The 26478-nt window shown below is 42.2% G+C and overlaps 2 protein-coding genes across 3 annotated transcripts in view; one reads left to right on the top strand and one right to left on the bottom strand.

The window, feature by feature from the left end:
* LOC134656101 (kinesin-like protein Klp98A) overlaps positions 1 to 24558 on the bottom strand; it is a 54938-nt gene extending 30380 nt beyond the window's left edge. The window contains 12 exon segments of the mRNA XM_063511621.1: positions 32 to 221; positions 441 to 680; positions 5007 to 5177; positions 6241 to 6353; positions 6808 to 6935; positions 7161 to 7336; positions 7606 to 7719; positions 8141 to 8266; positions 17251 to 17367; positions 18498 to 18608; positions 19389 to 19458; positions 24389 to 24558. Coding sequence (XP_063367691.1) covers positions 32 to 221; positions 441 to 680; positions 5007 to 5177; positions 6241 to 6353; positions 6808 to 6935; positions 7161 to 7336; positions 7606 to 7719; positions 8141 to 8266; positions 17251 to 17367; positions 18498 to 18608; positions 19389 to 19458; positions 24389 to 24435 — 1603 coding nt within the window. The 5' untranslated portion in view covers positions 24436 to 24558.
* Positions 24559 to 24908: 350 nt separating this feature from the next.
* Positions 24909 to 25826, top strand: LOC134656132 (uncharacterized). Of its 2 annotated transcripts, none has more exons than XM_063511652.1 (3): positions 24909 to 24959; positions 25144 to 25324; positions 25675 to 25826. In XM_063511652.1, exons 2-3 carry the CDS (start codon positions 25159 to 25161, stop codon positions 25740 to 25742), a joined length of 234 nt encoding a protein of 77 aa, XP_063367722.1. In that variant the 5' UTR covers positions 24909 to 24959; positions 25144 to 25158; the 3' UTR covers positions 25743 to 25826. The 2 variants fall into 2 exon arrangements, with proteins under 2 accessions (XP_063367722.1, XP_063367723.1); XM_063511653.1 differs by having other exon boundaries at positions 24932 to 25032.
* Positions 25827 to 26478: the final 652 nt, after the last annotated feature.

The following is a 26478-nucleotide window of genomic DNA, read 5'->3' as shown; positions in this document are numbered from 1 at the left end:
GTCTGGTGTGGGGGGGGGGTATCCAACTCACCCTGGCTAAGTTTGGCCGCCTTGTCCAGCAGCACGGTGTTGAGCCAGCAATGCGCGGACGGCGCGGGGTGCAGTGTCGCCACACCCTCGTGTAGAGTGATCCTGCAGTGCAGTGGCAACACTCCCGCTCCGGAGAGGACTATGTCTGGTGTTGGGGATAATTCTTCTGTACCGATTACCGTTTCACCTTCCTGAGGACAACGGATAATATTAGCACTAAATAAATAATAATAGTACTACGCACAGAATTTTCACTGTCTAACATAATCGATGTTTGAAAGTGGAAGATTACTAATCATGTCTACTTCTTCTATGTCTACTTACTAATCATGTCCCTTTCTAAAGCATGACTCCTCTCACTCTCTCTGCCCTGAGCCTTAATTACTGCGCAATACAGTACATTTATTTACCTTGAGGTGGTACAGAGTAACCCCAGTAGACAGTAGATTGTCATCTATCCCCACTAGATGCGGCATGTCCGAGTCCAACACCACCCCCAACCCACTCTTCCTTAGCCCCAGCGCCTTCTGTTCTTGTAAGATCTGTTGCGTCTCCCGCCATTTCTCCGTCCATTTTTCCGTGAGTACTTTCTCTTGGGCTTCCTTGCGTTGGAGTGTGGCGAGGACTGCTGGTTCAGCTTCGATGGGGTCCTGTAACAAATTAAGGGTTAGAAATCTGCAATAAAAATAATCAACCATGATGCTGGTGAAGATAATCAACTGACGCGCGCCGCTACAGCCCAATATCAACCTTCGTGCATTCCGACAAGGTTCAAGATGACGCGCCGCACACGATAGGTGTGGAGTTAAAGGGTTAACACTTTCAGTGCCAGGCGCACCATTTCCAATACAAAATGAACACAAACTGAGATAAATGAAGTGCAGGCTTATTGCTCTAGTGCCCGCGGCAACGCTTGTTCAAATTCATTATAGTTCGTTCTTGACGTGTCTTTTTATTAAAAATATTGAAAAACGACTTAAAAAAATAGTTGATTTATAGGTATTACTTATGAAAGCAAAATAATGTAAAAGATCGTATATATGATTTATAATAATTATAATTCTAACATATTTGCTGCGACTTATTTCCTAATGGTGATTTTTAATAAAAAGACATGTCAAGATCGCATACCTTCTTTCTAATGCTAAAAACGAACTATAGTGTTGTATAATGAACTCATTATAGTCGAGTCGAAAGTTTTGAGAAAATAACGCGATCATGGTATGGTCTACGAAGTCTTAAGATGACTAATAATAATAATAATTTGAGCCTATATACGTCCCACTGCTGGGCACAGGCCTCCTCTCATGCGCGAGAGGGCTTGGGCTATAGTCCCCACGCTAGCCCAATGCGGATTGGGGACTTCACATACACCTTTGAATTTCTTCGCAGATGTATGCAGGTTGCCTCACGATGTTTTCCTTCACCGAAAAGCTAGTGGTAAATATCAAATGATATTTCGTACATGAGTTCCGAAAAACTCATTGGTACGAGCCGGGATTTGAACCCGCGACCTCCGTAGTAAGACGACTAGTTGTTTTTTTTATTATAATTACCGTGTCGTGTGATATCTGCGCGCGCAGTTTCTCGATCTCCTCGCGCAGCTCGCGTATGAGCTTGACGTTGGGGTCCTCGTTGATGGTGGGTTTGTTGATGATGTTCTTCGCTCGGTTCGCGTAGCGGAGGGTCGACAGCGTCTCGCCGTAGTTACAGTTGGCGGGGGATATCTGTAAATGTTATAATTACCGTGTCGTGTGATATCTGCGCGCGCAGTTTCTCGATCTCCTCGCGCAGCTCGCGTATGAGCTGGACGTTGGGGTCCTCGTTGATGGTCGGCTTGTTGATGATGTTCTTCGCTCGGTTCGCGTAGCGGAGGGTCGACAGCGTCTCGCCGTAGTTACATTCCGCGGGGGATATCTGTAAATGTTATAATTACCGTGTCGTGTGATATCTGCGCGCGCAGTTTCTCGATCTCCTCGCGCAGCTCGCGTATGAGCTTGACGTTGGGGTCCTCGTTGATGGTGGGTTTGTTGATGATGTTCTTGGCTTGGTTCGCGTAGCGGAGGGTCGACAGCGTCTCGCCGTAGTTACAGTTGGCGGGGGATATCTGTAAATGTTATAATTACCGTGTCGTGTGATATCTGCGCGCGCAGTTTCTCGATCTCCTCGCGCAGCTCGCGTATGAGCTGGACGTTGGGGTCCTCGTTGATGGTCGGCTTGTTGATGATGTTCTTCGCTCGGTTCGCGTAGCGGAGGGTCGACAGCGTCTCGCCGTAGTTACATTCCGCGGGGGATATCTGTAAATGTTATAATTACCGTGTCGTGTGATATCTGCGCGCGCAGTTTCTCGATCTCCTCGCGCAGCTCGCGTATGAGCTTGACGTTGGGGTCCTCGTTGATGGTGGGTTTGTTGATGATGTTCTTGGCTTGGTTCGCGTAGCGGAGGGTCGACAGCGTCTCGCCGTAGTTACATTCCGCGGGGGATATCTGTAAATGTTATAATTACCGTGTCGTGTGATATCTGCGCGCGCAGTTTCTCGATCTCCTCGCGCAGCTCGCGTATGAGCTTGACGTTGGGGTCCTCGTTGATGGTCGGCTTGTTGATGATGTTCTTCGCTCGGTTCGCGTAGCGGAGGGTCGACAGCGTCTCGCCGTAGTTACAGTTGGCGGGGGATATCTGTAAATGTTATAATTACCGTGTCGTGTGATATCTGCGCGCGCAGTTTCTCGATCTCCTCGCGCAGCTCGCGTATGAGCTTGACGTTGGGGTCCTCGTTGATGGTGGGTTTGTTGATGATGTTCTTGGCTCGGTTCGCGTAGCGGAGGGTCGACAGCGTCTCGCCGTAGTTACATTCCGCGGGGGATATCTGTAAATGTTATAATTACCGTGTCGTGTGATATCTGCGCGCGCAGTTTCTCGATCTCCTCGCGCAGCTCGCGTATGAGCTTGACGTTGGGGTCCTCGTTGATGGTGGGTTTGTTGATGATGTTCTTTGCTCGGTTCGCGTAGCGGAGGGTCGACAGCGTCTCGCCGTAGTTACAGTTGGCGGGGGATATCTGTAAATGTTATAATTACCGTGTCGTGTGATATCTGCGCGCGCAGTTTCTCGATCTCCTCGCGCAGCTCGCGTATGAGCTTGACGTTGGGGTCCTCGTTGATGGTGGGTTTGTTGATGATGTTCTTCGCTCGGTTCGCGTAGCGGAGGGTCGACAGCGTCTCGCCGTAGTTACAGTTGGCGGGGGATATCTGTAAATGTTATAATTACCGTGTCGTGTGATATCTGCGCGCGCAGTTTCTCGATCTCCTCGCGCAGCTCGCGTATGAGCTTGACGTTGGGGTCCTCGTTGATGGTGGGTTTGTTGATGATGTTCTTCGCTCGGTTCGCGTAGCGGAGGGTCGACAGCGTCTCGCCGTAGTTACATTCCGCGGGGGATATCTGTAAATGTTATAATTACCGTGTCGTGTGATATCTGCGCGCGCAGTTTCTCGATCTCCTCGCGCAGCTCGCGTATGAGCTTGACGTTGGGGTCCTCGTTGATGGTGGGTTTGTTGATGATGTTCTTTGCTCGGTTCGCGTAGCGGAGGGTCGACAGCGTCTCGCCGTAGTTACAGTTGGCGGGGGATATCTGTAAATGTTATAATTACCGTGTCGTGTGATATCTGCGCGCGCAGTTTCTCGATCTCCTCGCGCAGCTCGCGTATGAGCTTGACGTTGGGGTCCTCGTTGATGGTGGGTTTGTTGATGATGTTCTTCGCTCGGTTCGCGTAGCGGAGGGTCGACAGCGTCTCGCCGTAGTTACAGTTGGCGGGGGATATCTGTAAATGTTATAATTACCGTGTCGTGTGATATCTGCGCGCGCAGTTTCTCGATCTCCTCGCGCAGCTCGCGTATGAGCTTGACGTTGGGGTCCTCGTTGATGGTGGGTTTGTTGATGATGTTCTTCGCTCGGTTCGCGTAGCGGAGGGTCGACAGCGTCTCGCCGTAGTTACATTCCGCGGGGGATATCTGTAAATGTTATAATTACCGTGTCGTGTGATATCTGCGCGCGCAGTTTCTCGATCTCCTCGCGCAGCTCGCGTATGAGCTTGACGTTGGGGTCCTCGTTGATGGTGGGTTTGTTGATGATGTTCTTGGCTTGGTTCGCGTAGCGGAGGGTCGACAGCGTCTCGCCGTAGTTACATTCCGCGGGGGATATCTGTAAATGTTATAATTACCGTGTCGTGTGATATCTGCGCGCGCAGTTTCTCGATCTCCTCGCGCAGCTCGCGTATGAGCTTGACGTTGGGGTCCTCGTTGATGGTCGGCTTGTTGATGATGTTCTTCGCTCGGTTCGCGTAGCGGAGGGTCGACAGCGTCTCGCCGTAGTTACAGTTGGCGGGGGATATCTGTAAATGTTATAATTACCGTGTCGTGTGATATCTGCGCGCGCAGTTTCTCGATCTCCTCGCGCAGCTCGCGTATGAGCTTGACGTTGGGGTCCTCGTTGATGGTGGGTTTGTTGATGATGTTCTTGGCTCGGTTCGCGTAGCGGAGGGTCGACAGCGTCTCGCCGTAGTTACATTCCGCGGGGGATATCTGTAAATGTTATAATTACCGTGTCGTGTGATATCTGCGCGCGCAGTTTCTCGATCTCCTCGCGCAGCTCGCGTATGAGCTTGACGTTGGGGTCCTCGTTGATGGTGGGTTTGTTGATGATGTTCTTTGCTCGGTTCGCGTAGCGGAGGGTCGACAGCGTCTCGCCGTAGTTACAGTTGGCGGGGGATATCTGTAAATGTTATAATTACCGTGTCGTGTGATATCTGCGCGCGCAGTTTCTCGATCTCCTCGCGCAGCTCGCGTATGAGCTTGACGTTGGGGTCCTCGTTGATGGTGGGTTTGTTGATGATGTTCTTCGCTCGGTTCGCGTAGCGGAGGGTCGACAGCGTCTCGCCGTAGTTACAGTTGGCGGGGGATATCTGTAAATGTTATAATTACCGTGTCGTGTGATATCTGCGCGCGCAGTTTCTCGATCTCCTCGCGCAGCTCGCGTATGAGCTTGACGTTGGGGTCCTCGTTGATGGTGGGTTTGTTGATGATGTTCTTCGCTCGGTTCGCGTAGCGGAGGGTCGACAGCGTCTCGCCGTAGTTACAGTCGGCGGGGGATATCTGAACGAAGAAGAGGTTAATTGCGCAATGATGTCTTTTTTCTACACAGAGTAAAGCTTTGGATTCCTCCGAAAACGGTGCCGTAATATGACGGCCGTCATATAGCGGCCGCAAAAGACGGCCGTCTTTACGGTGGCGACATGTGGAAAGTACCACGGCGTCATAACACACCGTCATCCACCAAGGTCAAAGCGGCAAATTTGAAAAATGTAGGCGCGATGGGATAACGTCCCATAGAAAATTTGAATTTCGCGCCTTTTCCTACTGACAAGATTTGCTTGATCATCTATAATTTACTTGGAGGATGAAATATCATCAGAAGAGGAAAATAATCGTAGTACGGAATCATTTATTCAAATCTCGTGTCATTTATTCAAAATGGCGTCACCGCTATCTAATAAAACGTTCACGAAACTATCGACACCGTCATGACGGCCGTCATCTTACGTTACGTTGACAATCAACGTAACGTAACGCCGTCTAGGAAACCGCGCCATCTTGTTTACATAGACAACGTTCTAGTGACGTCAGTCAACGCTACATAGCGGCCGTAATATGACGGCACCGTTTTCGGAGGAATCCAAAGCTTAAGTGTTGCATAATTCATATTATAGTTCACTTAAACGTTGCATAATTAATTATTATATTTTTATTAATTTTAAATGGTTATAATACTTATAATCTCATTTATCTATTGTAATATAGACAATTTTGTAAATTGTAAATTTTAATTAATTTCATTTTAATGTAATTTCGTTATAAGATTGTAGTTACAAGTTTATATATGGATTCCGTATTGTCCGAAATAAATGTATTTTTTTTGTAATTAATATAATATCTGTCTTAATAGTGTCATAGAACATCAACATTAAAAAGGAAGCTCTAAATCAAAGATTAAGGGTCGGTTGCATCAAACTGATTGTCATCGTTCGCTAAATTTTATTGTATGGAAAGTTTCATAGTAAACCGCCGCGGCGCGCCGGGTGACGTTGATCAACCTGTCAAATGCGGATGGTGCAACTGGTACTAACGTAGATGTGTAGAAAAACGATGTTATACTTACAGCAGCAATCATGATAGTTTTGGAGTTGCCTCCCAGCGAGTCCTTTAGAAGCCACGTCAGAACAGAATCTCTGTACGGAATAAACACCTTCTTTGCTCCTTTTTGGTTACGATCTAAAATAAAAATATAAGCATATTTAATGTCAGATCTTGGAAAACTTATTAACTTCGTATCTTTTACTCAATTCACTACTAATTTTTTAATTATTTTTATTTTATTTTAGTAGGTACATGGAAAACCAACAGCGCTATATATATCCAGAAATTACAATAGTATCATAAAGCTAATTATAGGTTCTCACTTATATAAATATAATAAATTAAAAAAGTTTTTGCCCAACTTACTTACACATACAATAAAATTAAAAATGTTTTTTACTTTATGTTCGACTCTATAAATTTCTTTTATTTATATATGTCTGTTTATGACATAATTAATACAAAACCGTCATCTATATAAAAGCTTTGGTGAAAACTGTGTACTGTAAGCAATTCCACAGTAAATATGGCTTGCAGTATTCGTCATTCAAGATTAGACCTTAAATGTATAGCGATAAAGTTGACTCACTCTCTACCGGCAGCTGGCTAGACTCCGCAAGTGCGGAGATGACGGACCCCAGTGTGACTAGAGATTTGTTGATGTGCGCGCCCTCTACGAGGCGCTGTCCCGTTGCGCCAGTCGCATCTGCTCGCTCACTGGAAAATGGAACTTGGGTAAATATGCTGAAGGATTAAAATAGAGTAAATGCGGAACCACAACTAATATAGTTAACCACAACTAGTAAAGCGTTTCAGAAGAGCCAGCTGCAAAAAAACCGCTAGTTTCAGGGATATCATCTCTTTCACATTTTCGTAGATATACTCGTATTTTCTAAGAACCACAAGGCTAAAACGAAACTAGTTAGTTTTTTTTCTACCAACCTGCCAGCCAAGTCCACTAGATGCACTTTAGAGACTGTTTCACTGGGCATGTTGTTGTGGCGCAGATAGCTGGCCTGCACGAACGTGATGGTGAATATGGCGTGCGAGCGAGACGACACGTCGTTCATCTGTGTGGAGGCCGTTGTACGGTGGAGGTTGCCGCGGTGCATGCATTCCTGGAAAAAAAAACAATAAGATTATTGCCGCTGTCCACTATAATCAGTTTAATTGAAATTAAAACTATTAAAATATAGTTGATTTTCCTTCGTTTCACATATTAAGTAAAAAATAAGTTTTAGCGTAACCTCAACCTTTCCGGGCTTTTCATTTATAACTTGCTAAAAATGGAATATGTCCTTTAGGAATCACAATGGGCAGGACGAGGATATGCCTACACCATCGGAAATAAGTCTGTTGTTTTTACACCATCGGAAATAAATCTTACCTGTATATCATCATAGTCGGAAACCAAATGCCGCGACAGATCTTGCACATATGGCCCGAGTTTCGGATGCTCGCGGACACGCAAAGAATGTCCCGCATCCGATGCTAACAAGTCCTGCAATACGAATAAATAAATGTAGATATTAACTTAATTTTTAGACAAAATCCTTGGTGGAAATGTGTGGGTCCCAGGAGGGCCCCTTGAGGAACTCCAGATGGAAAAAATCTGACGGTTGACTGAACATGATTTTTGATTAGAACAACTAATGACGATAGGTTCAGTCAGAGTAAGACTAAACACCATTTTCTGCTAACCATATAATGTATATGTCTATGCTTGCTATATATGGATTGATTGACAAGATCAAATGCCTGGTTAAAATCAAATGTTAAAGATATGAGTTAAGAAAGTTGTCCTGTCATTACGTGACGTGCACCATCTGGAAGATTTGCTTCGGTAAATGATCCTCGAAATGAATTGGAACATCTCTAGCAGTAATTGAATAAAAGATGTGTTGACATGATATGTCAGTTACCTTGACCCGCTCGTTGTAGATCTCCAGGTAGCTGACCTCCGTGCGGTAGGAGGCGCCGGACTCCTTGCCCGCGGCCACACGTGAAAACAGCTGCCGGCAGATGCGGGGGATGAGGCCTTGGCACTCCTGGAAAAAAATGTTATGTTAGCATCACACATCACACACAAAGTCGCATATACAGTGCCAACCACTTGAATAGCCTCACCTATATATTTTGAGTATTATAATTATACGTGATTATTTTTATCAATATATCTTAAATTTGAATTGTACGCCCTGACGTTGATCGAACGACACATTAACAACTCCGAACTTGTCTGCGCGCGAAACGTCGTGGACGCAAGAGCTAATACGGGCCCTCCACATGAATAGCCTCAGTGTAACATAATCGTCCAAACCGTGCATTTAAGTTTCGCTTTCAAATTTATTTTATTATGATTAGATAATACAGATGGCATTCTATTAAGTACCTGCAGTAACGCGATAAACAGTGTTTTTGTGACTATGGGACGTGGTAAAAAACTTACAAGTTTAGAAATTGAAAAGGTTAATTTTTATTTAACTCTAAAATTATCCCATCGTGAGATAGCTAAAAAAATAGGTCGCAGCCCTAAAGTTATTAATAATTATGTTAAAAATAAGGAAAATTACGGCCACCAGTATACAGGACGCACAAAATTTGCCACTACGGATAATGAACGTCGACTTATTTTATGCTCTGCTTCAAATTCCACCAAGACCGCCAGGCAAATAGCTAGTGAAATAAATACTAGAGCATTTCTCTCTACAGTTCGACGGATTATTAGAACATCATCCCACCTCAAACGAAAAAAAATCATGAGTAAACCTCCTTTGCGCGAACAACATGTGGCGGGTCGACTGTCTTTTGCTAAAAAGTACATGTGCTGGAAAACCGAGTGGCGAAATGTGATATTTAGTGATGAGAAAAAGTTTAATCTAGATGGTCCAGATGGATTTAAATATAATTTTCATGACCTAAGGAAAGAACCGAAAGTTCTATCACGTCATCATTCAACTCTCGGATCGGTAATGGTTTGGGGAGCAATTTCTTATTATGGTACTGTTGATTTAATTGTGGTAGACGGAAGACTAAATGCTGAAAAGTATTTAAATTTATTAAAAGAAACAAAAAGTAAGTTCAGAAAAGTAATAGGTAGAAAAAAAATGTTTTTTCAGCATGATAATGCTCCCATACTCACGTCAGCCATAGTTACAAAGTGGTTTGAAGAAGACCAGATTGACAAAACGGTCAACACAATATTACAGCAAACGGTAAAAAACGTATGAAACAATGATTACGAGGAGTCAAAGACGTGCAGCGGAGTCAACCAACAACGCACGCCCACCACCCCCGCCCGCCTCGTCCAGTTCCTCGTCCACACCATCGTCAGGCGACGAGTTCGCAACGGCGCCTGACACAGACGGGTCCAGTGATGAGAGCGGGCCGCCGCCGCCGCCGCCACGACCACCTGCGCGACGAGGGCGGCCACCGCTGCCGGCACGCTTGGGGCCTGCGGGACATCCTGCCCCGCCCACGGCTCCCGCTGCCGGTGGTATAGTGCGACGCATGCGATGGACTCGAGAAATGAACGAGAATGTCATGCGCGCCTATTATGGGGCTACAGAGGGGGGAACACAGCTATCCGCCTATCGTTCAAGAATACTGCCTCTGTTTCAGGCTCTTGAACCTACCATCACCGTGTCGGAGCAGCGATTATCGGATCAGGTGCGCGTCATTCAGAGGCTAAAGCGCCTGGATGACGCGACACTTGATCGGCTTCGCCAGGAGTCTCTCTCTGCTCGCGCGGACTCCACCTCGGTGCGAGATCTGCCCGCCATGTCGCCGGATCCGGTGCCCGCACCCGACCTGGCACCGGGGGCGCCACGGGTTGATTTTTGCACCGATGAGGGGGATTTTGCGAGTCAGAATGTGAGTACAACTGCTAATGAGCAACTGAGGAGGACTTTGGAAGAGGCGATTACGCAGTATCGTGCCACAACCAACTCTAGGCCCCGATTACCACGTCTGCCTATGAATAGACGCAATCTAGCGCTAATGGGAGCCCTAAACGCTTTACTAGAGCCACATTTACGGACTAGTAAAGATTTAGATGATACGCACTCAATCATGTACTGCGGAGCCATCGCGGCGTGCCGTGTTGCTCGAGTCAAGTTTCCGGACGCTGAACGTGCACCTAGGACCGTCGGAGGTGTCCCTGCATGGCAAGCGCGGATTGAGCGACGTATCAGCTCGTTTAGGACTCTCATCGCAAAGCTGATCTGCTTCAGGGGGGGCAACAATCGCCCCCGAGTAATGCGCTTTGTGAACCAGGCGTTCGTGGGGACGGATATCAGGCCCCGCGACTACATGGCCAATGTCACAGAGCGCATCGACTTTCTAAAGCAGAAAGTCTATGCATGGGCAAACCGTATTCGCCGCTACAGAGAGCGTGTGGATCGATTCCAGCAGAATCGCCGTTTTCAAAGTGACCAAAGGAAGGTATACCGAAAGTGGGAGGAAACCAACCTTCGTGCGTCCGACACGCAGCCACCGGATGCTACTGCCATGACTGACTTCTGGCGTAGCATCTGGTCGGTGCCTGTCGGACACACCGAGGGGGGTTGGATGAGTGTTGTCGAGCGTGAGTGCGAGTCCATCGAATCCATGGGGGCAGTCACCATCAGCCCCGATGACGTGAGTTGTGCCATCCGCACGGCCCAGAACTGGAAAAGTCCTGGGCCGGATGGATTGCACAACTTCTGGCTAAAGTGGTTCCGATGCTCGCACTCGCGCTTGGCAGCACAATTTCAACAAGCCCTCGAGCTTGGTTCTCTCCCACCTTCCTTAACAACTGGTGTCACCTTCCTGCTCTATAAGTCCGGTAGTACCACGGAAGCGAAGAACTACAGACCCATCACATGCTTACCTACACTATACAAGCTCCTTACATCCATTTTGAGAGCAAAAATCAACGCGCACATTGTCGCAAACAATATTCTGGCTTCCGCTCAAAATGGATGTAGGGTTGGGTCCCGTGGTACTAAAGAGCTCCTCCTCATAGACATGACCATCTGCCAACAAGTCCGGCGGAACAGGGGTGCCCTCTCAGTCGCTTGGATTGACTATAAGAAGGCCTATGATTCGGTGCCTCATTCATGGCTGGGGAGGGTCTTAGAGCTTTATAAAGTTGATGCAGCTTTGAGAGCCTTCCTAAGCGCGTGTATGAGGCAGTGGACCACAGTCCTTCGTCAACCAGGAGGCGGAGATGACCGCCCTGGCCCGCAGGATTTTATAAGGATTGAGCGAGGAATCTTTCAGGGCGACAGTCTGAGTCCCCTGTGGTTCTGCCTAGCTTTGAATCCCCTCAGCACCCTGCTGAAGGATTTGGGACTAGGTTGCCGGCTCCGGAGTGGGGGTGAAGTCATTTCTCACCTTCTGTACATGGATGACCTCAAATTATTTGCACCAAATAGCCGAGACTTGTTGGAGCTACTGAAAACCACCGACGTCTTCAGTAGTGCCATCAACATGGAGTTTGGTGTCGATAAATGTGCGGTTATGCATGTACAGCGGGGCAGGGTTGTAAATTCAACAAATTTACAACCTTCTGAGACAATGTCTTTCAGATCTATCTCTGAGTCAGAAACCTATAAATACCTTGGTATGTCACAGTCGTTGGGTATTGAGGACGAGGGTATTAGACGGTCGGTGAAGGAGCGCTTTTTCAGTCGGCTCACAAAAGTCCTTAACAGTCTTTTGTCAGGAGGCAACAAAGTGCGCGCCTTCAACGCCTGGGTAATGCCCCTGCTCATATACTCCTTTGGCATACTAAGGTGGACTCAGACCGAGCTGGATGCCCTGGATCGGAGGGTCCGATCACTGCTCACCGCGCATCGCATGCTACACCCACGCTCGTCAGTTATGAGATTGTACATCCCACGGAAATGTGGAGGCCGAGGCTTCCTAAACGCCAAGGATCTCCACAACCGCGAGGTGTACAATCTCAGGAATTATTTCCTTAACAACGACTGTGGGATGCATCGTGATGTGGTGGCAGTAGACAGGAACCTCACGCCGCTCTCCTTGGCAAACGAGAACTGGCGCAAACCTGTGGTACTAAGTACTGCGGATCGCAAGGCGGCATGGGAGAGTAAGGTGCTACACGGGCGGTTCTACAAGGCCCTCACGGGACCCGATGTGGACCTGCTCGCGTCGGTGAACTGGTTACGATTCGGGGACCTCTTCGGAGAAACCGAGGGTTTTGCCTGTGCAATTGCGGACGAAGTAATGATGACGAACAACTATCGGAAATATATCCTGAAGGACGGTACGGTCGACATTTGTCGGGCATGCCGTCGTCCCGGAGAGTCACTCAGGCATATCATTTCCGGTTGTTCTCATCTTGCGAACGGCGAGTACTTGCACAGACATAATCTCGTAGCCAGGATTATACACCAGCAGCTTGCTCTTCTATACGGCCTTGTGAACCGCGAAGTACCGTACTACAAGTATTCACCTGCGCCAGTTCTCGAGAATGGTCGTGCCACGCTCTATTGGGATCGATCTGTCATCACTGACAGGACTATTGTAGCCAATAAGCCTGACATTGTGATAATAGATCGATCGCAACGCCGGGCCGTGCTCGTTGACATCACCATCCCCCATGATGAGAATCTCGTGAGAGCCGAGAAGGACAAGTCCGGCAAGTACCTAGACTTGGCTCACGAGATAACCGCCATGTGGGATGTTGATTCGACGATCATTGTCCCGATAGTCGTTTCAGTGAACGGTCTAATAGCGAAGAGTCTCGACCAACATCTTGAGAGACTCTCGCTAGGTGGTTGGATCAAGGGTCAGATGCAGAAGGCGGTGATCTTGGACACGGCGCGGATAGTCCGCCGGTTCCTCTCTCTGCAGCCCTGACCACCGGCAGCTTGGGCCTTGCCCCGCTGCTGGCGGCACCCTAGGTTAGGTTTTTTATAATATGTTTATAAGTATTTTGTATTGTTTTTGTAAGTGTTTTTGTATTTTATTTTTATATCCATATTATAAAATAACCTAACTTAAGACCAAAAATAAATAAAGAGAAGGAAAATTACGGCCACCAGTATACAGGACGCACAAAATTTGCCACTACGGATAATGAACGTCGACTTATTTTATGCTCTGCTTCAAATTCCACCAAGACCGCCAGGCAAATAGCTAGTGAAATAAATACTAGAGCATTTCTCTCTACAGTTCGACGGATTATTAGAACATCATCCCACCTCAAACGAAAAAAAATCATGAGTAAACCTCCTTTGCGCGAACAACATGTGGCGGGTCGACTGTCTTTTGCTAAAAAGTACATGTGCTGGAAAACCGAGTGGCGAAATGTGATATTTAGTGATGAGAAAAAGTTTAATCTAGATGGTCCAGATGGATTTAAATATAATTTTCATGACCTAAGGAAAGAACCGAAAGTTCTATCACGTCATCATTCAACTCTCGGATCGGTAATGGTTTGGGGAGCAATTTCTTATTATGGTACTGTTGATTTAATTGTGGTAGACGGAAGACTAAATGCTGAAAAGTATTTAAATTTATTAAAAGAAACAAAAAGTAAGTTCAGAAAAGTAATAGGTAGAAAAAAAATGTTTTTTCAGCATGATAATGCTCCCATACTCACGTCAGCCATAGTTACAAAGTGGTTTGAAGAAGACCAGATTGAAGTTCTATATTGGCCATCCTTGTCCCCTGATCTGAACATCATGGAAAATGCCTGGGGTTGGCTGTCTCGGCAAGTTTATTACAACGGAAGACAGTTTAGTAATAAAGAAGAACTGATTCAAGCTATTTACACTGTTTGGGATTCTGTGGACGTTAATTACATACATTCTTTATATGAATCACTACCTAAACGTATTTTCGAATTAATAAGGTCTAATGGAAGGTATACGAAATATTAAACGAAAGAGTTTTAATAACTAAACAGTATCTTTTAGCATGTGAGGCTATTCAAGTGGCAGGGTCAATTATTTGTTTCACGTTATTTCTTAAAACTTTGATTAGATAACAATAAATATTTTATTTACTATTACAAGGCTTCTTGTTTTATTTCATATTTAATGTTTAATGTATATCTCTTTTTTATATAACTATGAGAAATATTAATTTTGGTGAGTGAGGCTATTCAAGTGGCTGGCACTGTAATAAACGCTTTGACATGGTTAAGGCGCAGTAAAAAGTCATTTATTGTCGCAAAACATACAGTAACAAAAAAAAACAAACAAAGAAAAAGTAAAAAGACACAATAAGCAGATAAGTCCAATAAGGTTGTTGGCTGTATAAATATAACTAAATGTAGAAGGAGAAGTTAATTTGAACGTGACCTCGTGTGTGCGTTTCATATACCTACACTAGTCGCTAACCGTTACGACAGTTCGAAAAAAAAAAAGAACTTGATTTGACCTGACAGTCAACCTCATGTATTATGACCTAGATTAGACGTTTTGCTTTTAGTCTCATTAGCATAATACCATTTACAAATTGCAGAATGCATCATTTGAGAAAGACCAGTAAGTATTAACAGAGCCTGGCTCTCATTTCAAGCGACACCTAAACCTTCCTCAAGAATCACTCTATTGATAGGTGAATGCCGCATGAAAATCCGTTCAGTAGTTTATGAGTTTATTGCGAACATACAAACACACAAACAGATAGACGCGGCGGGGGACTTTGTTTTATAAGGTGTATTGATGTATTGTGCCTCCCAGCCTAGGCATATTTTCTGTTCATGCAAAAGCCAAAATATACTTGTTGCACGGTCCATTTATCCAAGTTCGAAATAGTTATTTACGATACAAGTGCGGAAAAGAGGAAATTCGTAGCGATAAATTAAAACACGACCGAAGGGAGTGTTTTAAATTGACACGAGTTGCAAATTACCTATTCGCACGTGTATCGTACAACGTTTTACAGTACATATGGCCCTTTAAACTTTTGACATACACACGAAAAGTGCTATTTTACCCACTAGTGCAGGAAAATAGGACCATATGTACTGTAAATAAGATTTGCAATACCAGGGCCAACATACTTTTAAAACTTCCCACACTAGTATAGAGTTCTACTAACTTCGTGAGAGACCTCCTTATCAGAACAATAAAAATGGTATGTATTTTTTTTTACAGCTTTTTTATGAGTCACATTGCCGTCACTAATGCTTCTTTAACGACTTAATACGATAACATTGAATAACAATTATCACCTTTCGACTCAATTTACGAAAGGTATTAAGTTCCTAACGTCCTTTTTGGTTTGACATTTGCATAATAATAAGAAATTTCGCGTTTGACCATAGGTAGTTTTAAGTGAAACATCAATCGGAAGAGGAATCATAATATGTATCTCTTTCGTAAATTATCGCAAATTACATACCTAAGTTTACATTGGAATGGATGTATCTGAACATGATCTCAGGAAGATAATATTAGGTCGAAAGATTAATTTAGTGGAAGCGTTTATCTCATAACAAACAATAGTTGTTTATTGATAATTTCCAAACATCATTAATGACACAATAACACGATTGGCTGATAAGATAGCAAACTAAATAGTAGCAAATTAAAGTGAATGGTATAACGCACAAGTACAAGGACATGAATATATGACTCATGATTGTTATTTCGGCTTTGATCGGTTAGATGATCAAGATTTAGCACTCAACTTCGCAATGCGGAACGATATTTCTAAGATGTAATAATGTATCAAATTCAGCATACATGACTAGGTTCCACTCACGATTTCGTCGGGGTGAAAATTATTGCCACGTATAAATATTATTGTATCTCCAAAACGATAGGGTATTTAACTGACTAGTAAAATCAGTTTCTTTTTTTGAACTTTCAAAAATATTAGCCACTATGGAATTTAAATGGAACTCAAAACAAGTGATGTTATGCTTAAGTTACGTACTTGTCCTAGTACTTTCCGATTTATTAATTAGAAATTGTGTCAAATAATAACTGCGTACTACGTTTTTTTAAACTCATTCTGGTTCTTTATTATGGTGTATGGTGTGAAATAATTAATTTTAAATACAGTCAACATCCCTATTGAAGAACATGTGTTTCATTTTCAAATTTCAAGGCCTGCCATCGGATGATCGGATCCATAGGTGGATCTTATCTCTTTGCAATAAGGTTTATGTATGGCCACTTAGCAGTGTGTGACACACATAAAACCCGCATAACATGCAAGACTCGTCAACCTTGACCTGATTACACGACAGCCTTACGACCGGAAAGCAATTAACAGTTTAAGTAATCCGGTATAACTAGTATTAGTGTCATTTCCGCAAACTATAAACCGAGTTCAACGACCCGAAGTTAAGAAACAAATTACCTTACGTAATGAAATGAATGAATGTAATTAATTTATTCCAGGAAATATTGCCATACGGGATTAAAGCTAATTACATAATAAAATATGATTAAATATGTGTGAGTGCGAATACTGAACGAGAATATAGACATCCAATATTGGACATAGGTTATAATAAGGAATTGCATATGTAATGCATAATTGTTTTCGATCGTATTTTCTCGGAAACGTTCATATTTGTCGTGCTACTTCAGTCAACACTGAGGTTTACACAAGTAACACTGAGGGTTACTTTTTAGACCGAGACTGAAATATCAAGTTCGTACGTTTGCGTGAAAAATTTGAAGGCGCGGCGCAAAGGAAGATTAAAACCATAAAATGATGGTATACTGTTTTGTGACCGTTCTTTTTTTAGGGTTCTGTACCCAAAGTGTAAAAACGGGACCCTATTACTAAGACTCTACTGTCCATCTGTCTGTCTGTCACCAGACTGTAACTCATGAACCGTGATAACTAGACAGTTGAAATTTTCACAGATGATGTATTTCTGTTGCCGCTATAACAACAAATACTAAAAACAAAACAAAATAAATATTTAAATGGGGCTCCCATACAACGAACGTGATTTTTTTTTTGCTGTTTTTTGCGTGATGGTACGGAACCCTTAGTGCGCGAGTCCGACTCGCACTTGGCCTTGTTTTAGGCTATTCGAGTAGGTACTTACAGGCGAGCCCATCATAGTGAAAGTCTTTCCGCTGCCAGTCTGCCCGTAAGCGAACACGCACGCATTGTATCCTTCGAACGCGCTGTCGATAACGTCCAGGCCCAGATCCGAGAACACCTGAAATATAACAGTGGATTACTACAAATACGAACAAAAAAATGAAAAAATAATGTAAAAAAACCAATTTATAGACCTAAATATTTCATTTGAATCAATTTACCTACGTAAAAATTTTGGTTATATTTCAAATGCTGACATATTTGTTTACATTATTTGCCATATCTAAGAAACAATAGTTTATATATTATATACATTTATGTGTGGCCTATGAAACTGTTAGTTTAAGTTAAGTATATAATTAGTTAAATAGGTTAGTGTTTAAAACTTAGCGCATCTCGCAATCAAACGTAACAGTTTGGCGAGAATTTATATTCTGTTTAGTAAGATGTAAATTTAAATATATAAATAAAAAAAACTTAAAAAACGATTTCTTTACATCAAGTTAGCAATTTTTGTACGACATACATGGCGCCATCATAGCTTGCCCTTTTTCTAGTGTCAAGTGCTAACGTTATTTTAGTCGGAGTTACTTTCTAGTTTTTATTTCTATTACTTAAATTATCAACCAGCCATTCTAGTTCAGTCGTGAATGTAACAAAAGGTCGGTATTCGCATGCTTTCACACAATGAGATGACCTTGATAGATTTCGATAAAGCCTGTCTGCATATACGCGCAGCTGAGCAATGATAACGGTTAAACTATTTCATCTTTTACTGTAGAAACATCATGGAGTTTGCATACTAGACAAATTGAGAATCGGTACAAACTCTTAACTGTACATCGGTGAACCTTAAAGGTATAAAGTCCACCGATGGACAGTAACAGTGTGGGCGATGGTAGCGCCGTGACGACGTAGCCTAAGTGTAAGGCCTGAGTGGACGCTCGAAGCGAAGCGTTCGGCGGGGCGTCGGGCTCACGCGCGATGTGAGCAGCGTGCACTAAGGCCGCTACTATATGTTTGCATTTGTTTAACATGCACGCCGCAAGCCCCGCCCCGCTGCACGCCCAACTCGAGCGTCCACTCAGGCCTTACACTAAGTCCAGGGTGTTAGCCGCGTAAACTGAAGACGCCGGTACGAATTCGGTCTCCGCCGCCAGGGTAGTCACTTTTTCTTTAGTTATGGAAAGTTTGTTCACCTAAGAATGTAGAAAGAAGTAGTGTGTAGAAATGTAGTGTTTTATGTACCTGTTCCTGTGACGCGTAGTGTGAGTCAGCATGGTCGTACGACCAGTACGAATGGTCGAACGTGAAATCCTTGTATTTCTCGCGGTTACTGTCATTTTGCTCTTTGCTATTCTGTAACAATGAAAAAAACATTGACATAAATAAAATGTATTAAGTACAGCCTTAATTGATGTCAAAACACATTAGAAATATTATTTGTGCCTGTCTCAGGGCTTGCATAAAACGAATACTGAATGATAATTTACAGCACCGAACAATGTTTTACAGTACATATGGCACTTTAAAGTTTCGACATCGCACGAAAAGTGCTATTTTACGCACTAGTGCGGAAAAGTAGCCCCATATGTACTGTAAATATAATTTTCACACCACCTATTCAGAAAAGAGCCTTTTCTTCCCTGCTAGGAGGGATCAAAGTGGCACTTTTCCTCCCTGCTAGGAGGGATCAAAGTGACACTTTTCTGTTCTAGCACACTATTTTTACATTTTTTTGCACATTATTTTTTTAGCTTAAATAATCTGTTTAAGCATCAGATTGTGTCAACACTAAGATTTTTTTATTTTCCTCATAGTTGATGTGAAAAGCAGTATGTGTCACATGGTATCAAAATTATTTCGTCTTGGGCGTTAACACTTGAATCCCTCATTACGCTCAGGATTCTACTTTAGAATCCATCGCTTCATTCAGGATTCAATGTGTTACGCCCTTGACGGAAATATATCATTTTGATCCCTTGTAACACAAACTACTATTGTAGCTACCCATATCTATGTTAGTATACAATATGTAAAGTAATAAATACCTAAAACTACTTAATACTATTTATTTTGATGATGCGTTGGGTTCGTATAATAAATCCCAACACTTCGTCATAAACATGCCAAACTTACTTTTACAGTCAGTAATCTGGTTTTCTTTCCTTCCATCTGGACAATGAGTTTTGCGCTCATGTCCTTCTCCCTGTAACATAAAAAGGATATTTTATTATAACAGTTCACATAAAAACTCTATAAAACATTTCTCTTTCGCCTTTTTCCTGATAGCGAAAGTTTACAAAGACGGATTGACGTGAGGATTATTGTTTCACGCTAAAACGTATTCAGAATCATCAGGATTTTTTTTAATCATAGTTTACTGACCCACTGCTGGGCATAGGCCTCCCCTCCTTTCCTCCACTCAACCCTGTCGTTTGTACTTTCCCGCCAATCCGGTTAAAATGCGTCCAGTAATAATTGGATGATAGATATTTATCACACAGATAATTAGATGGTTACATACGTTACATAGGATAATCGTATGCCAGAAATCATCCTCTAACAGATAGGGATAACATAGGCTACTTTATTTTTGTAAATTCACAAATAACTTAAATAGTTTTGGCACGGGCGTAGAGATTTCGCAGCACGAAAAACAACTTATATTAAGCGATATTGGATGCAGTTAAATAACATTTAGAAGCATTTTATACTGGACTAAGTGCCTTTAATAACACAATACACACTTTCGTCATTCATTATGTTATAAATATTTACACAATTTATGTTTACTTTTTCGATGCTGTGATGTAATAATCTGGGCTATGATGCCAAGAATCTAGGCTAGGATATGCAAATGTGACTGCCATAAAGCTATAGAATCTATACTTATCAGCTAACTACTAACCTAATTAAGTGTTTATGGGCAACACCTGAATTATGTTAAATATGGTCAGGAAAAAGTATACTCTTTCTACTTGCACATTACTATGATTATTGCCACGTTCTTAAGTTCATTGTAGAGGAGTATTTGTTGAGGATGAGGACAGATTAGATTCGATAATCCATTTTCCATATCCTGGACATCAAGTATAGCAATTTTACCAGGATAACAACGAAGGGAAGGTAACGCTTTTACAAGCTTTACTATCACCTGTTTTGGCAATAAAATAAAACAGCGCTATATTGCGTTTAGAAAAAGCACCCACGAGATGGTCTGATGTTGTGAAGAGTGTGGTTGACGGCAGCATGCAGTGCGTGCCGCATATGGCTTATGATCGCACACTTTGGAGACGAAGCACACATGGTCGCGATACTCAGCAATGAGGGACCGAGGAAGAAGAAGAATATCGCCGCAATACTTACTCAACCTCGTATCTACAACACTCATTTGATGACAAAAACACCCGTTTTCCGAATGAAAGAAATGCGACATTTCCATCAAATGATTGTTGCAGATATGAGGTTGAGTAAGTATAGCGACGATATTGCGTTTGCGCTCGTTAGAATAATCTCGATCATTAGTACCTAGTTTTTAAATATTGTAGCGAGATGTGTTACGATCTAAGTCTACTTTTATCAGTAGTACAGATACTGATGTGCCGTCGAAAAGTTTCCAAATTTGTGAAATTTCCATATTCGGAAACTTCTCGTATTCTCTCTAAATTTTCCGTTCCAAAAATGAAAGTTTCCTTAACACTTTCCTTTTTATTACGGTAAGTATTTTGTGCAAAGGTGTACATTAAATTTAGCAGCCGACCGTATTCTGATGTTATCAGATGTCCACGTCATTTCTTTACCCAAACACTCGTTGTCGGTAGTGAAATTTAAACCACGCGATCAAAATACCCGTATATTGACCCTACATTGTGTCAACTGGGTATGCACATCATTTAAAAATAGTAACTTTAAACTCTGTTTGGTAATATTTGTACAAGTAAAGGCCGTGGCAGGATAAGGGACCATCTTGTGCCTTAACAGCTTTTCGGCCTGATTTTTTTTCTGATGATGGGTCACGCCATTAGTAAGTGTTATACTAAATTTCAGCATTCGCCTCGTCTTATTTTTGAACAAAAAAAATAAATAAGAAAAAATATTTTTCATGAATAGTTCCGTTTAAATGCAACGAATTACTTCGTGCTTTGCACATATAGTACACTTAGTTAATACCCGCAATTTGTCCCTATAAACCGGATAACACTCCATATAAAAAAAATAACACTTACTAATGGCGTGACCCATCTTTAGAAAAAAAACCGGCCAAGTGCGAGTCGGACTCGCGCACGGAGGGTTCCGCACCATCAACAAAAAATAGAGCAAAAGAAGCAAAAAAAAAACAAGCAACAAAACGGTCACCCATCCAAGTACTGACCCCGCCCGACGTTGCTTAACTTCGGTCAAAAATCACGTTTGTTGTATGGGAGCCCCACCTAAATCTTTATTTTATTTTGTTTTTAGTATTTGTTGTTATAGCGGCAACAGAAACAGAAAAGTATCACGGTTCGTGAGATACAGCCTGGTGACAGACGGACGGACGGACGGACGGACGGACGGACGGACGGACGGACGGATAGCGGAGTCTTAGTAATAGGGTCCCGTTTTTACCCTTTGGGTACGGAACCCTAAAAATCAGGCCGAAAAGCTGTTAAGGCACAAGATGGTCCCTTATCCTGCCACAGCCTTTATGTGCAAACACTATGCGCTCTATAATTAGCCACTATAATGATAGTGTGTTTTTGTATGAGAAGCGCTGGTGGCCTAGCGGTAAGAGCGTGCGACTTGCAATCCGGAGGTCGCGGGTTCAAACCCCGGCTCGTACCAATGAGTTTTTCGGAACTTATGTACGAAAGATCATTTGATATTTACCAGTCGCTTTTCGGTGAAGGAAAACATCGTGAGGAAACCGGACTAATCCCAATAAGGCCTAGTTTACCCTCTGGGTTGGAAGGTCAGATGGCAGTCGCTTTCGTAAAAACTAGTGCCTACGCCAATTACTGGGATTAGTTGCCAAGCGGACCCCAGGCTCCCATGAGCCGTGGCCAAAATGCCGGGACAACGCGAGGAAGAAGAAGTGTGTTTTTGTATGAGTCATCTTTCTTGATTCTACGTTTTATTGTGAATTCTTGAATCTGGCTCAGAATCAAGATCATGATGACTCACATCCTTTATGGTAGCCCAGAATGGACATAATGCCAGGCATACATACAAAGGTCATTGTCAGATTTATTGTTTTATTTATGGGTGCTTGTTGTTATTTCCGCCAGGAGACAATAGTGACACAGTTTGTTAGGAGAAAGGGCCCAAGACTACCACAAAAATGCATTCTTTATATAAATATATAAATGCCATAAAACCAGGATTTAAGGATTGACCCAGGAGAAGTAACCATGGCAACAAGTAACAGAAAAATGCCATAATTAAAGGGGATAAATGGGGGACATTTATTTTGTAAGTTTTGGGCTCTGGGGGGTCACATGCGTGTTGCTATATTTTTATCATATGTAGTCTGTATGTGCGCGGACTATATTTGTTAAGCTATTTAGGGTTCAAGCTAGTACTGCCTTATGCTATGATATATCTAATATAAAGTAAATGTATCCATATAGCATTAAGCTTATTTCCTTTCCTTACCTTCAGCCAAAGTACAAGTTTTTGTTATTATAATTTTATATATTTTAACATAATCTAGTGATATTTTATGCATGATCAAATGTAATTTTATAATAACATGCACAATTCCAAGTGTCATGTAATAAATTGTTTACACAGCTGTGAGTGCAAAACTCAATTACAATAAACCAGAATCTGTTGCATAATTGTGTACAGGCGTGGCTCACTCCGCGATTTCGTCGCTTTGCTACAGGTAGCTAAAATTACATCCGTTCGGCCCCAATTTTGGGGAAAGCCATAAGCCGCGCGTGGCGCTGTCGCCACCTAGCGGCCATATCTGTGGTGATCGTAACAGACGCGTTTTGTTAGAGAGTGAGTGTTCTGTACCTAGTACTATTATTTATTCTGTGACAGGGGCCATCAATAATATGCTGTAACAACCAGGGTGCTCAAAAATATCTAAACATTTTTTTTAGACTAATTTACTGTAAAACATACTATACACATGCGAATAGGTAATTCGCAACTTGTGTTGATTTAAAACACTCTCATTTTCTATTTTTCACACTTGTATCCTAAATAACTATGATATATGCTATAGGAGGCAATTGAGCAGACACATGGCCTGCTGCTGAGAGTGCAAAGCAATTAAATCGCATTTCCGGCCTTTAAAGGGGGGCTCTTTTCTTGAAGATTTGACGGACATTCCAAGTAGATTCTCATTAAACAAGTCATCAAGCATGTGTATCCAATCAAACATATTACCTAGGTAATGGTACAAATATTTTTGGCTCTATATATATTTTCAGTCAATGGTTTTACTCAATTCAACAGTTTGGTATACGGAGACATATTAGGGCTTAGGACTTATTGCAAACTTGGCGGAAATTGCATCAACTCAATGGTAAATTAAAAAAAACCTTCCCTAACTTTGGTTTAGATGTATTTTCTTAAAGGATTCTTATTCCAAATAAGAATTAAACCAAGTCTTAGACAAATGAAACAACACATAGTCTAACAATTTGATGTTTTTATCTATTGATAGACCTGTGTATGACCTGGTGCACCTTAACTAGCTATAATATACAATGTCAAATTCCAAAGAATGTTTATATTCAGGCATCCGTTACACAAACAAACAAATGCTCCCAAGTGGTGCCATTATACTTTCATTTTAAACAGCTAATTATGCCTATGTAGGTCGCAAGTTTTTGTGATTTCCGTAGCTTTCATCCAAACGGCTGGCGCAGGTACAGTTGGTGCTCCCAATGCAGCTGAACCGTGAAAGTCATTGCCGTTCATAGTGACATCATTGTTTTTTTTTTCCTTCCATATTAGAATACTGTCATAAAAACCTGCCCAAGACGTAACCAGTAGCTAATAACACCGCACTGCGGCCATAAAATATCATAATGCTGTCAATCATCCACGATAATGGGCGTTTCGGAAATTACATTGTCCCATACAACAATAAGAAGCAATAACATTACGAGTTTTACTTTTACTTGGATCTAGACTTTACTGACCTTTGGTTGAACGGGCGAACCCTTACAGCCACTTTTACCGAAGCCATTGTCACACATTATATTGTCAATAGATTTATTATGAATTACATTTAACCACACAAATACGACACCACAAAGCTCGTTGACATTTTTTTGCAACTTCAATGAATGAAGTGACATGACATGACAGCAGTGGAAAGTGTATTTTTCCACTATTTTTCTGTCTTGCAGTAAAAAAATCTGGCTTCACTAATAACTGACCAATCATGGAATGAATATTTACATCAAGCGCTTGGGATTGGCTAGTAGTACGTGTAATTTTAAAAATAGAAGAATATGTTTTTTTTTGTGTGTCACGGAAACCTTTTCACGCATTTTCACAGATTTTTCGAGTTATATTGTAAATAAAATATGAAACTGAAAATTAATATTTATTTTTAATTTATTCTCACTGAGAATTATTGAGAAATAAAAAGAAACTTATTGTAACGGATATATTGTTGGACGTTTATTTATAATTATTATAAAACCGGCCCTAAATTTTACATCTGACAACATTTGTCAGCTGTCGATATTTCCTCCCGGAGTACAGGTTAGAATTTTTCAATAATTTGTATTTTTCATAATTATCCTGATATATTTAAGGAAACAGCTGTACAAACAACGTAAATAACACATATTGATAAGTATGAATAGATTATCAATAGAATTATAAACATTTGTTGTGTTCAAACTTCAATATCGATGTTTGTCACATTACATAATCGTTTTTTCAGCATAAACCTGCAACAATGTCCGACTCTGCGCCCAGCCGCCCCATGAAGTTCCCGTACACGATCTCTGCCAAGATCGCGCAGTTCCCGTTCAAGTACTACGTCACGAACCAGTGGATCTGGAAGTACTGGATGGTTGGCATTGCTGCGTCTATCCCCATCTTCTACAAGATCCACAAATTGGGTAAGATTTTCTTTTTTCCCTAAATGATTCTTGTAGAGCAGTGGCTTAACCTTTTAACCATTGTTACCCCTGTATAATGTTAGAAACTGGTAATGGCTGGGAGTACCCCGTTAAAAAAAATCTAACTATAGAAGCAAATACATTTTTGGATTCGCGTCTGTAGCCTTGCATTTATTTTTCTGTGAAGCATCATGCCCATTTACTTTGTAGAGGTTGCCAGTTAGCCTCACGTCACGCTGGTCAATGCACACTTAGCATAGACAACCTATTTATTTGTCAGACAGACTATCTATTTGTCATTTATTAATTGTTGTTATCCTATATGAACTAGTGCACATTTTACCTTGCAGCAAACTCCCCCGAGAACGTCAGCAAGTGGGCCGAGATGAGGAGGAAGGAAGCGGCCGCTCACCATTAAACTTTTGATAGCACTTTTTCCGGGCAAATCAAGATTATGGTATATTTAAGTTAAGCGAAAGTGAATAAATCATGAGTTAGTTTACTTGCAGTTTTATTTACCAAATTAAGTAGGACACAAATGTTTTAACCCAAGGTTTTAACGGTTTTGCTCCAAAAATAGATATTCGAGTGTTTGTGCTCTGCTTGAAACACATGTTACATAGACTTGCAGCACTGAAGCCAAGCAAGTGAATTCTTCAACAAGCATCTCTATACGTAAATTTTAATCTGCGATCCGTTTTTACGTATCTTTCTAACAAATAATGGTTGCTAAAAGCTACAGGCAGTTTATAATCGACTGATCCTACCTTCTATGAATGAAGGCCAAGATGACAATTGTTGAAATAAAACGCATACGAATTTTAACCTTTTGGACGCCAATGACCGATATATCCGCACCGTAGGTTCAACGCCAAAGACCGATTAATCGGTCACAGACCACAGAGCAACATCGACCTACGTGCATACACATAAAGTTCAACTTCTATTTTGACACTTCAATGATGTGGCGTCTGAGTGACAGCTTTTGTGTGACACGGCGTGGAAAAGGTTAATCCTTTGACTGCCAAGACGTCAACTGACGCACGCGGCTACAACCCAATATCAACCTTCGTGCATTAGTTCCATATTCCTTTGTATCAACATTTTATAATTTTTATGGATAGAAAATAAAAGTCGCCAAGTTGTATACCTTA

Source organism: Cydia amplana, chromosome 17 (genome assembly GCF_948474715.1).
Source record: "Cydia amplana chromosome 17, ilCydAmpl1.1, whole genome shotgun sequence".
Lineage (NCBI taxonomy): Eukaryota > Metazoa > Arthropoda > Insecta > Lepidoptera > Tortricidae > Cydia > Cydia amplana.
This window is presented reverse-complemented; position numbering and strand designations above follow the sequence as displayed.